Below are 13040 nucleotides of genomic sequence, written 5' to 3'. Positions count from 1 at the left end.
TTATCAATAACTGGTGAAGGAGACTTTCCCTGGGGCATCAGAACAAGTTCATCGGTCTATATGAACCGCTACACCATCAAATGCCAATTGGTCTAACATAGTCCAAGTTGCCTGCTCATGACTCTGATCTTCTTCTAATTGTTGCCAACAATGCTTTTCATGCTACAGGTGGTCCTCTTGAGCCTTCACGACCAAGTTGGTTACCACAGCCATTGAGGGGCTCAAGAGTCATAAGATGAACTACAAATAAAGAGTATTCATTCACATTTGTAAGACCCTTGCACCAATCCTAACCCAACTTTTCATTAAGTGTATTTGGTAATTTAACAAGGCAAGGGACCAATGAATCCACAAAAATTACCTGGTTGGTCATCTCATGGCTAAGATGTGTGTATGGAAACACCACTCAATGGACCATAGCTTTGCACTCACATCCATCATTGAGGAGATGAAACACGTAAGTCAGAAACTATAGTGCTGTTTTGTGGATTTTCATAAGGCTTTCAATACGATTCCACTAGGCAAACTGATTTACCAGCTGAAGCTAATAGGAGTAAAGGACGAGATTATTTATGCCAGAGCCACATCACCGGTTGCTTACACACATGGCTATTGCAGCCGGTACACAGCAAGGGGGCTTTATATGGATGAGCTGGCAGGATTTATTCCTCACCACTAAGGTGAGGGATCTACCCTAGCCAACACGGTAGTCTCTTTTCTCCTCAGTGTAGACCATGTAGCACTACTGTCACTCGCAAAACGAAGGGGCTGCAAAAGCACTAGATGTGTTGACTTTACGGGACTCACAGCAGGCCCGTGGGAGTCACATCAGATTGGTCACGCACACTCCAAAGAGCTAGACGCCCTCATCCCATCAGAGTCTCAGACCCCGACCACCCCCAGCTCATCAGCCCTGGATTCAGGAGATCCTGGCCCGCCGCCATCGAGCAGCCTCATCCTCACAGCAGACGATCAACATCTCTAGCCTTCTTGTATCACCCATAATGGACATCCAGGACGGGCCCTTGCCTGACATACAGGGTTGATTGACTGTTTTTATTCAGCTCTCCCATATCACATCTCTTATTATACCCTATACCTCGCATAGTAAGATCTAGATTTTTCATCTTGTATAATCTCAGAGTCTGAGATCTTAGCTTTCAGTTTTTATTGTTGCTTTTTCTTATTTCATCCATGACGAGATTTCATGGACACAATGTACACATGATTTTGGTCCCATAGACCCTTTGGGTCTTTTCAAGACAGTAATATAACTCTCTCTCTCTCTCTCTCTCTCTCTCTCTTCGCTTCGCTGTTTGCCGCCCTCTCTCGCGCATCCCACCCACCCTTCCTCAGGCCCCCAAGGCAGCAACATAACTCTCTCTCTCTCTCTCCTTCCTGCCTGTGGGAAGTGCTGCAGAGTAAGCTCGAGGAATGGCTCTGAGTCTCCAAGAGAAGCTCGAGGCCCTCGAGACGACAATGAAGGCACCAATCAAGGAGAACAAGAAGACATCCGATTCCAACCTCAATGAGGTGGAGAACAAACTACACCGGCACATCATGGCCCTCGAAGCACGGGTCATGGACCTTGAACAAGAGGACACAGCACTCAAGGAGGAGGTGAGTGCATTGAGAGTGGAATTGGTAGCTGTCAAGAACACCGAGAAGGAAGAAGGGGAGATCAATGACAACACTCTCACGGCCATCAAGGAAGAGATCTCCAAGGAGATCACAAAGGACATGGAGGGAAAACTCGAAGCCAAGTAGTCAGGATGGGTTGAGGTGGTGAAGAAGAACATCCATAAAGAAGTGAGGGAGGAGACTCAAAGGGAAGAACACCAAATCATTCACACCACCATTGAGGAGAAGATGAGGCATGCCCGCCGCCTCAACATTCGAGTCACAGGTATAGCCGAGACACCCAACTCCACTCCCGAGAAAGATGGGCAGCTTCTATGCATGAAGCTCGGCTATAGGGAAGAGGACCCTCTCCCCTTCACCAAAGCATGGAGAGCCGGGAAAGACTCAACACGCAAGCGAGCCCTCGTCCTACAATTTGTAGGAGAGACGGAGAGGGCCACCTTCATGACAAAGAGGGTGATTCTACGAGGATTACAGGGAGATCCCATCTATTTGGATGACGACCTTACAAGGATGCAGATAGAACACAGGAAAACATGCATGCCGAGAGTCCTACAAGCCCGGAAAGAGGGCAAGAGAGCATTGTATCGTGATGGTCGTGTCATCATCGATGGCAAGGCCACGGATTAGCGCCAGGCGGCCTATGGGACATCGGCTATGGAGGATCCAGATTCACAGATACACATAGCAATTTGGAACTGCAATGGAGCACTTTGGACACATCCTGGGAGGATGGAGGAGGTCATGGAGGGACAGGACATCATACTACTTACAGAGATGCACCAGAGCCCAGAGAGGGGGCTACCCAAAGTAGAGGGCTATCAGTGGGAGTTTACGTACAGGGGAACCACATGGCAGAGCAAAGGATCTGGAGGTATAGCGGTACTCTTCAAGCGAGAGCTACAAGAGCACCTATAGGTGGTAGCACGTGACCAGGAGGCTAGATACATGTGGATTAGACTGCAGCTCTCAGCAGACAGGGTGTTATACATTGCTCTATGCTACTTCTCTCCTAGAGGATCGAGATATGCCATGTCAGCAGAGGATGAGAGTAGAGGCGAGGAGGAGGACACAGAGCCATTGGGAGAGTCACCATATGCAGCCCTTTCAGATGAGATCATACACTACTCCAACCTGGGGGAAGTCCTCCTTATGGGGGACTTCAATGCACGGACATAGAGCCGACAGAGCCAACAGTACGACATTTATGATTTCGAGCACCCCGAGGTGATGCACACACTAGAGGTGGAGGACACAGAAGCCTGCAGCAGGCAAAGGACATGGGGCCAGATAACACCAGATATGGTCATCACTTACTTGAGCTGGAAGCATGACGCCATCTCGTTATTTATAACGGGATGAGACAGTGGCAAGATTGAGGAGCACTGACATGCTTTCCACGATCAGGGGGGGTGTAGCACAGTGGACTACATCATGGGGTCCATGGAGACCACACAGGCAATGACATCTTTCACCATCCCCCCTTGTCCTATTGGTGTGGATCACACGTACCTCTTACTGTCACTGGCAAGCTCCACACCAGCACCCACACAGCCCACACAAGCATCGCATACAACCTTCTACTTCACCCATGACTTGGCAGACATATATGAGCATCATGTATATGACGGGCTATTCCAGATGGATCCCCTGTCACCTCTAGACACACTCACCACCCAGCTATCATCTCTACTACATACGGCCGCCACCCGCAACTTCCCCCATCATACACACATTGCACACACAGATAGATCTAGGAGCATGCCCCAGAATTGGTGGTATGATGATGAGTGCAGAGAGCTACATAGACACCTCCAGGCCCGAGAGCACAGGGGACCATTACGCAGAGACAAGCGAGCCGACAGATGAGGATCCTCACACGCCGTAAGAGGCGTGCATATGAGGAGGCACAGTATTGGGATATATACCATATTACCACCTACCTACTCATGAGCAGAGATGCAGCCACTGCATGGCGCAGGATGAGAGAGCCTCACCCTCGTACCCCAATCGAGGATCCACACACATGGCACACATATGCAAAGAGCCTCTACCATATCCCTCAGCAGCCACCCATACCACAACCACAGGAATCCCGCCCTATTGCCTCGATGGTAGAGAGAGCTATCCGCCAGTTTTACAGCATGGGAGATCGGCTGACCACACAGGTATACAGAGTGAGCATCTTATTTATGCAGCTGACACACTGGGACCCTTTGTTGCTCACCTCTTTAATAGGGCACTAGTGGAGGGTCTACCAGCTGAGTGGACTATGCACACGATCGTGCCTCTCCACAAAGCGGGAGACATGCTAGACCCCAGCAACTACAAGACTATCATGATTGGTCATACATTGGCCAAACTTTATGGCGCAGTGCTTGAGGCAGAGTTGAGCTCATATGCAGAGAAGGAGGGCATGTGATGAGCACCAGGGCAGGCTGGATTCCGACAAGCTTTCTCCACTATTGACCATATATTCACTCTGAGATGTCTGATTGACCAGGTTAGGGCGCGGGAGAAGAGATTATACTGCTACTTTGTGGATTTTTGCAAAGCATTTGACACGGTGCCACGAGAGAGACTCTTCCAACGCTTACAGTCATTGGGGATCCCATCAGAGATGGTTTGGGGCATCTATGCTTTATATGAGCAGGTCTTCGGGCACATACGATGCCCCGGGGGGCTATCTGATGTTATTGCTAGCACCATAGGTGTGAAGCAAGGATGCCCACTCTCTCCTACACTATTTGGGCTAAAATTCGATGAGGTGGCTAACTTCATTGGTCACGGTGGTGGGGACGGGGTAGACATCTCAGGTACCACAGTCCACATTATGCTATATGTAGATGATATTATTCTGGTCTCTGAGTCGCAGATGGGACTACAGCACCATCTCCATGCACTCGATGACTTCTGCACACAGAGGGGGCTTACAGTGAACCTTGGGAAAACCAAGGCCATGATTTTCCATACCTCAAGGCCGGTTCGACGACGACAGGCCATCTTCACACTAGCGGGAGGACAGGTAGAGGTGGTAGACTCATATATGTACCTAGGGATTACATTTATGACTCCGCCAGGAAGATTTAGTATGGCACAGGTAGAGGTGGTAGACTCATATGTGTACCTGGGGATTACATTTATGACTCCACAGAGAGACACTGCTATGGACTCATACCACTGAGAGTCCGTAGTAGTGTCTCTGTGCCAGTTCTTGCTAGAGACACAACGCCACAGAGAGACACTCCTACGGACTCATACCACATGGAGAGGTGGGCGACAGCTCCAGCTCACTAATTTCTTCCAGAGATCTATCCCAGTGCCTATTCTGACACAGGAGGGGGTTACACTTCAGCGCGCTACGGACCTCTGAGCTAGACGGAGACCGAGAGCACCACGCTACCAGACTCCCAGACTACATCAGAGGGAGATCAGAGGGAGATCACAGAAATACGGACTCGACATCAACACCATATCCAGGAGCCGCTAGCTCACTTACACTCACACCCGGAGATCATGCTCCGAGGTATTTTTGCCTCACCATCGCCTATGTATCACATATTACACCCCCATTATGGTACTGGTTGGAGCTAAACAGATCTGCATTGCATTCTTGTATACCCTGCGCATATAGGTTGCATACTGAGCCTCTAGTAGTAGTGCTCCATCCATCACACCCCCCTACTAGCGCAGTACTTTCATAGTTTATTTCATGTTCATTTTGTCCTTTTTTTTTTCTGGACATCCAAAAGACATTGACAGTTGTACATTGATTTGTCTCATAGGTCGAGTAATGAACCGCCGCTTGTCAAAGAAATCCTGGAGGAGCTCTCGATAATTCTGCAAATCTTTATCAATTTGCCATGTAGTATCTAACTTATCCAGATCTTTCCACTTAACAAGAAACTCCATAGTAAGCTTTTTCCAAGTCTCTTTCTGACGAACATCCAGAATCATCTCAAGAATCAATATAAAATGTTCATCTTCAATTTCGCAAACATAGGAGGAAACGTCTAGCACAGGCGAATCTCCTTGAACATACTTCTTAAGCCAAGAAATATGAAAGGTCAGATGAATCTTTCCCCAAGAAGGAGGAAGTTCCAACTTATAACTGACTTCAGAATTCTTCTTCAAAATCCGTAAAGGACCATAGAATCTAGGCCTGAGCTTCGAAAAGACTGACTTTACTGTCTTATATCGATGGGGTGCAACATACAATAGAACAAGATCACCTTCATTGAACTCTGCATGTCTTTTGCTCTTGTTTGCATTCTTCTGATATTTTTCTTGAACTCAAATCATTTGATCACCAATTTGAAGAATAATATCTTGCATTTCTTGAACCAACTGATCAGCTAATGCCACCTTATGTTGCAAGACAAAATTTGTCGGCATAACTCGTGTATGGCCATATGTTGCTTGAAAAGGAGTCATTCCGATTGCGGAATGGAAAGAATTATTGCAGGCAAACTATACCTAAGGCAAATAATATTCCCATGACGCCAATCAAGACTGAATATAATGTCGAAGCATTTCTTCTAAAATCTGATTTACTCTTTTAGTCTGACCATCTGTCTGAGGATGATAGGCCGAACTGACCAAGAGACTTGAATAAAGAAGTCCAAAAATGACCAGTAAACTTCGGATCTCGATCAAAAATAATCGACCTTGGTAGGCCATGAATCTTGAAAATATATTGCACAAATAATGAAGCAACGTCTGGTGCAGTAGCTCCTTTTTTGCAAGGAATAAAGTCCAGGGTGTGCTGCATAAGGTACTTCATGATGTTCACGTAGTGAGATCTTTCGCAAATGTGCATTGTGCGACACTGAAAATCCGTACACATTTGTGAGATAAAAGTTAGCAAGACCCAAGAAAGATCTCACATCAAAAACTGTCACTGAATTTGGCCACTTAACAATAACATCAATCTTCTTAAGATCCACGGAGATGCCATATGGAGAATGATGAGTCCCAAATACTCTAGGCGAACTTTGAAAATTTCACTCTTCTTCTTGTTGATGAAGAGAACATTAGCTCGAACAATTGAGAAGACAATCTAAAGATGCTCTTTATGTTCACTAATTATTTTACTAAAGACCAAAATATCATTGAGATAAATGATGACAAACTTTTCCAAATGTGGTCCAAATATGTCATTCATAAGAGTCATAAAGGTAGCTGGAGCCTGGGACATTGGTTAACCAAAGAGGAATCACCAGAAATTCATAATAACCATACTTCGTTCGAAAAGTTGTCTTGTACTCATCACCTTGACGAATACAAAGCTGATGATATCCGGACTTAAGGTCAATCTTGGAGAACACCTTGGCACCAAGAAGTTGATCAAACAGTTCATCGATGCGTGGCAAGGTTCTTTGTCAACTTGTTAAGTGCACGATATCAATGCAAAGACGCATTAAACCGTCTTTCTTTTTTACGAATAGGACTGGAGCACCAAAGGGACTCTTGCTTGGGCAAATATGTCCTTTGTCGAGAAGCTCCTTGAGTTGCTTCTGGATCTCTTGTGATTTTGCAAATGAGACACAATAAGGAGATCTAGAAGGAGGAGTACCACCAGGGACGATCAATTGGATGATCCACTCGACATCTGGGAGGCAACTCTTTAGGTAATTCATCTAGAAACAGATCAACAAACTCCTGGCAAAATGGCTGTTGCAAATAGGAAGTTGCCGATGTCGAGGCTGAATCTTTTGTGTCCACTGTATGTACCATGAGAAGAGTTGCTAGCGCGTTTCTTTTACGAATTATCTGCTTGGCTTGCAAGGCGGAAATGACTAGAGAAGGCTTATGAGACTGAAGAGCCATTGTAAATGAAAACATTGATTGCCTTTGAGGACGAATTGCAATGTATGATTTCGAAATCTCATCAAGGGATCATATTTGTACAACCATGCTACCCAAGGATGATGTCATAGCGGGAGACAAGCATGACCTCAAAATCCAGCTTATCACAATACTTGTCAATTGAGAAGGACAAACCTGCAACCAACTTGTGACATGCGGGGGATTGATCGGCAACCTTTGACTTAACTAAATTGCACTTAATTATACTTAAGCGATAGACAATGGTGTCAATGCAATGCAATGTAGCTATATTAAATGCAATGGTTACAATGAAGATCTATGAATAGATCTATGCCTGTCCTAGATGAATATCTATCTTAGGAAGAGAGAGATATGCTGAATGTTGATGCTGACTAAATGTTTCCTTCTCCAATGCTGAGGTCCACCCTTGAGATGCTGGCTTTCCTCTATGTAGGAGGTAGGAGATGAATTGTATGCTGTCTGCTAACTAAATGCTGAATATGCTAATGATCCCTCTTGCTCCATAGACTGGAAACGCTGAGGAGTAGGAAGATGATTTGACTAAATGATGTGTTATGTCTTATACATGAGATGTTGATGACTTGTACACCAACTGGGTATGCACGTGACATTCCCCTCTGCTAAATTGTTGCTAGGTGGTACACTTGACAACCTTTCGACTCCTCTGCTGATCCTCCTCCACTGAAACCACTGCCCCACTTTGTCTTCTTGTGCCAAGACTGAGGTCGACTGCAGGAGTTGAATCCTTTGAGCCAAAGACACCTCCACTGCGGGAACTACATGGCAAATGTTGATAGATCTGCTTAGAAAACCTGAAACACCAACTGAGGTCGACTGTAGGAGTTGAATCCTTTGAGGCAAAGACTTCTCCACTACGGGAACTACATGGCAAATGTTGATAGATCTGCTTAGAAAACCTGAAACACCAGTGACCTATCTATGAAATCCTTTCACACACCATCTCCGTCGTTTATGGAACTCTGAACCTCCTTAGGTGATGTTGGAGCAAACTTCCGTCTTCTTATGTGGAAGAGAACCCCTTGCTGATGCCAGTTGAAGCCCAAAACTTCATTTTCTCTTTTGATGATGGATGTCATTCCTCCTCCCAAAAGAACTCATGGGTAAATCATGTATGCCTTGCAAATGCAAGATGCTAGACTGACTACTAGGATAACTACTATGCTAATGCAAGCCATGTGCAATCCTATATGCTATGCAAGAATGCAAATGGATGGGTTACTGATGCATGCCTAGGGGGAAAACCCTAAGGATGGCCTACAAGATCTTGAGGACTGGATTTAACTGAGTGGAAGCAACTAACATGATGGACGACTTATGGAATGAACATGAACTAAGGCTGGTTAGCCTGTAACGCTCTAATACCAATGTGACATGCGGGGGAGTGATCATAGTAAAACAACCTTAAGCTTAACTAAACTGCACTTAATTATACTTAAGAGATAGACAATGGTGTCAATACAATGCAATGCAGCTATATTAAATGCAATGGTTACAATGAAGATCTATGAATAGAGCTATGCCTGTCCTAGATGAATATCTATCTCGGAAAGAGAGATATGCTGAATGCTAATGCTGACTGATTGAATGTTCCCTTCTCCAATGCTGAGGTCCACCCTTGAGATGCTGGCTTTCCTCTATGTAGGAGGCAGGAGATGAACTGTATGTTGTCTTCTAACTAAATGCTGAATATGTTGATAATCCCTCTTGCTCCATAGGCTGGAAACGCTGAGGAGTAGGAAGATGATTTGACTGAATGATGCATTATGCCTTATATATGAGATGCTGATGCTGGTCAGGAAGAAGGCTGCTGTCGACCAGTTGTCTGGGACCTCCACGACTCATAAATGCTAGAAAAAGCCCCTTTAAATGCTGTCGGCTGGTTCACATGCTGTCTGCTGGTTCCACAGGTCCTGACCTGATATGTTGAATGCCCTAAATGCCTTTAATACTTTACACACTGCTGTAGGTGCTGGAGAAGCCCCATACACTGTTGTACATGCTGTGATAAATGCTTGAATGCCATGGTTAATGCTCATGAATGCCCTGCTTAATGCTTATGGATGCTAAGAATGCCATGTCACTTGTACACCAACTGGGTCTGCACATGACATAACTTGTCCCATTCCAAGGTAGAACCATCCGCCGCTAATTCGATTGTAGAAGGACGTGTGTTCCACTTGGTGTACGAAGATGAAGTCGTCAGACCATTGCGGTGCCGACAAAGTTTGTGGAATAGCCACTGTCGATCAAGACATCGACAGGCTTGTCCACAACTGAATCAAGGAGGGTAAGCACCTGGGACGCCAAGGGGACTCGAGCTTGTGCAATGGTCACCGTATCACGGTCATCTGCTTCTAGAGAGACTGTGGTCAACAGGATGGAACTGACAATCTTCTTTCCTTTGTCTGATGTGAGTGGGACAAATTCCAATGTGAATTGGAATTCTTCCGGACATTACTGGTATCGGGCTGCTTGGGACACTCGAACAAACAATGGTCACCACCGCAAATTGTGCACAGGCCATCTCGTGGGGGTCTATGGTTGGGCTGCTGGGGATGGGAATCACGAGGCTGCTCGACTAGGGTCAGAGTTGCATGAAGCATTGGATGGTCGATTGGAGGAGTCTCCAAAACGACTTGGCCGGAAATTCGAAGCCGGGTTCTGCTACTATTGCTGTCGAAAGTTTGATTGCTGTCAAGGTTGTTGCTGTGACGATCCCCTTGTTAAGAAGTCGAGCACCTTTGGGATCGATCTTGCTGCAGGTGAGAAGACCGACCTTGCTCCTATCAAGCACTAGGAAGTGAGAAGACCGACCTTGCTCCTATCAAGCACTAGGAAAATTAATGTCATTGATTCGCTCTGCAAACTGAATTGCATCCTAGACTTAGGTTGGGTTGTACTTCCAAACTTCATGTCATAGTGATGGATGTAGACCTTCAACAAAATAATGGAGCTTGTCTGCCATTGTGAGATTGGCCACCTCGAGCTCAAACTTAGTGAATTGGGTAATATGTGAATACAAAGAGCCACTTTGGGAAAGGTAGCGAAGCCCTATACGAGCCCGAAAGTCCACGTCTGCTGGTTCAAATTGCTTGCGAAGTGCCCGTTGAACTTGTTTCAAGTGTGAGTAGCCTTCTGATCTGCTACACGACATTGGCACCATAAGAAGGCCGTGTTCGACAGAAGGGAGGAGACAAAGCCGACTTTCTTATCCTCCGACAGATTATAGTTACCAAAGTATAGATTCATTTTAAAAAATCATTGGTCTATTGTTCTTTTGTTTAGCTTCAGGTTGATCCACAGCTTGCTCTTATTAAAGCCTAATCCTCGACAGACGTTGATGCTGGTTGAGTAAAAGGAGGTGTTCAAATTTTGCATGATTTACAAGAGGATGTATGTCCACCTAGTGTGCAGATTTTGCATAATTTACAAGAGAATGTACATATGTCTACCCAACTTCTTGTATATACTCATGAATGCTTCTTTCAGTTTTTTAACACATAATATACAAGGTCTTAGTGATCCTAGAAAATGGCGTCCGTTATGGGATTATGTATATACTACAAAACCAGCTGTGTTTTGTATACAGAAACATAATCAACATGCCTTGACAAGAAAGACAAGTTTCTTCCAAGGCTATTGTATATATACTCTAGTGTTTGTCTTTTGATCAGACATGAACTGAATCTTGTTGTTGCTTACAATGATAGTGATGGCAGATTGCTCATTGTTCAAAATAGGGGGTCTTACAAAATAGAGTACAACCATCACCTACAATGACAACATGAGGGTGGAGCATTGAGCAACACTCCTCCCCCCACACACACACTCTTACGTATTGCCACTCCCTTATACCCAATCTTTCACCCTGAAATTTTCAAGTGTAAGAGCGTAAACAGGCATGTGTGTAAGGGTGTAATGGTGCGTACCAAGAAAAAATCCCGACCACTCAAAAAAAAAACCTCTTATTAATGTGGGCCCCACCATGTGTCGAGGCGGGGTCAGAGCCAATCAGTGCTCAAAAAAAATGTTTTTTTTTCAACCCTTAAAATTAAAGGCAATGCTTAGGCTTAACCAAGATTTAGATTTAGGTTTTTATTTACGATCCACTCAGGTTAAAACCACGGCTAGTCAGCCCACTTTTAAGACAGCGCTCAATAACTATGCCAGTCCCAAAATATGGCAACTGATCAGCTGTTAGGGCCCTAATTGATGCTAGTTAGGGTGGCTAATCAACCTTTACTTTAGCTTACTCTCTGCAGTAGCAAGGTCCGCCTACCTTGTATACTAATTTAAAGGTAGAATTAATGTACATGCTTTCCCCTGCCTTACCTTAGTTTATATTAATATAAAGGTAGAATTAATTACCTGCTCAACATAAACGAACTTCCTGTTGGGATTATCCTGTAGTGCAGTTATCACATTGTCCAATATCAAGTTCACAGCTGCATTCTAGATTAATCAAACCAAAACATAAAGTTAAAGTAGATCCACCCTCTAGGTAAAATAAAAAAGTTCAATTGCTGCCCATATACTTAATAAAATCGGATTATCTCAAGTGCTGCCCAGACTTTAATGTAATGAAATGTGTTAAATATATTTGCGGCCCTATTGAAATCAATTGAGATGTTGCTAAGTATATATATATATTGGTGCTCAATATAATTATGATGGATTGTGCCAATTGTTGCCCAATGCATTGTGTGAATTGTTCCTAGGTAGAAGACCTGGATGGAGTTGTTGGAGCCGGTGTAGTATTCATCCACAGTTTTGAGCCAGCCCACATCATCGTGGGTGTGGGGGACCAAGTGGACGTTGAGCTTGTCTGAAACTGGCCCGGACGAGGTGTTGTAGACCAAGGGCAAAGGCAAAGCTACAGCCACAGATGATGATAGGAAAGAGATACTGAGCAACAAGAAGCGAATCAAAGGGGAAACACCACGAGGGCAAGGAGCCATAGCAGGCACACACACAGAGAGAGAGAGAGAGAGAGAGAGAGAGAGAGAGAGAGAGAATGCTATGCAATTGAAGTGTAGATGATGAACTTTCTGCACAGCAACTGTGGACACCCCGCCATAGCTTAGATGGTCCCGAGGCGGGGACTACTATATCACCATCGCCGGCAGCTATCCAACAAAAAGCTTTGTCCCAAAGCTCGCTCTGAGGCCGGACACATTAAACTTTACAAGTAGGCCTCTTATGGTCAAGGCATCCTTCAATTCAAATTTCTAAAATCCAAAAATCCTCAAGTGGATAGATACACACCTTTGAGTGGATAGATACACACCTTTGAGTGGATAGATAAGTTCTACCACCCTTGAAGAAGCACATCACACTTATAAATGGGCACTAATGAGGCTAAAGTAGTACTTTTCGTTTTGTATAGATGTTTACACACCCATACCCACACAACCGACGAACGCCTTGCCATGTCACACCAGCTATCAGAGCAAGAAGGGGATTCGAGACCTCCATGTTGAGACTCGAGAGTCCAACCCCCTCACCACAAAGCTACATAATGGTAGGTC

The 13040-nt window shown here is 45.0% G+C and overlaps 1 protein-coding gene across 1 annotated transcript in view; it reads right to left on the bottom strand.

The window, feature by feature from the left end:
* LOC147634568 (alpha-mannosidase At3g26720-like) overlaps positions 1-12820 on the bottom strand; it is a 158021-nt gene extending 145201 nt beyond the window's left edge. The window contains exons 1-2 of the mRNA XM_086803683.1: positions 12240-12820; positions 11881-11964 (exon numbers count right to left, since the gene is read on the bottom strand). Coding sequence (XP_086659809.1) covers positions 11881-11964; positions 12240-12470 — 315 coding nt within the window. The 5' untranslated portion in view covers positions 12471-12820. The remainder of the gene's footprint in view (positions 1-11880; positions 11965-12239) is intronic.
* Between the last annotated feature and the right edge of the window lie 220 nt (positions 12821-13040).

This window comes from Cibotium barometz, chromosome 10, assembly GCF_041138505.1.
Source record: "Cibotium barometz isolate CiBa-2024 chromosome 10, ASM4113850v1, whole genome shotgun sequence".
In the NCBI taxonomy this organism is placed as follows: domain Eukaryota; kingdom Viridiplantae; phylum Streptophyta; class Polypodiopsida; order Cyatheales; family Cibotiaceae; genus Cibotium; species Cibotium barometz.
The sequence above is the reverse complement of the archived record's forward strand: the minus strand, read 5'-3'. Positions and strand labels throughout refer to the sequence as shown.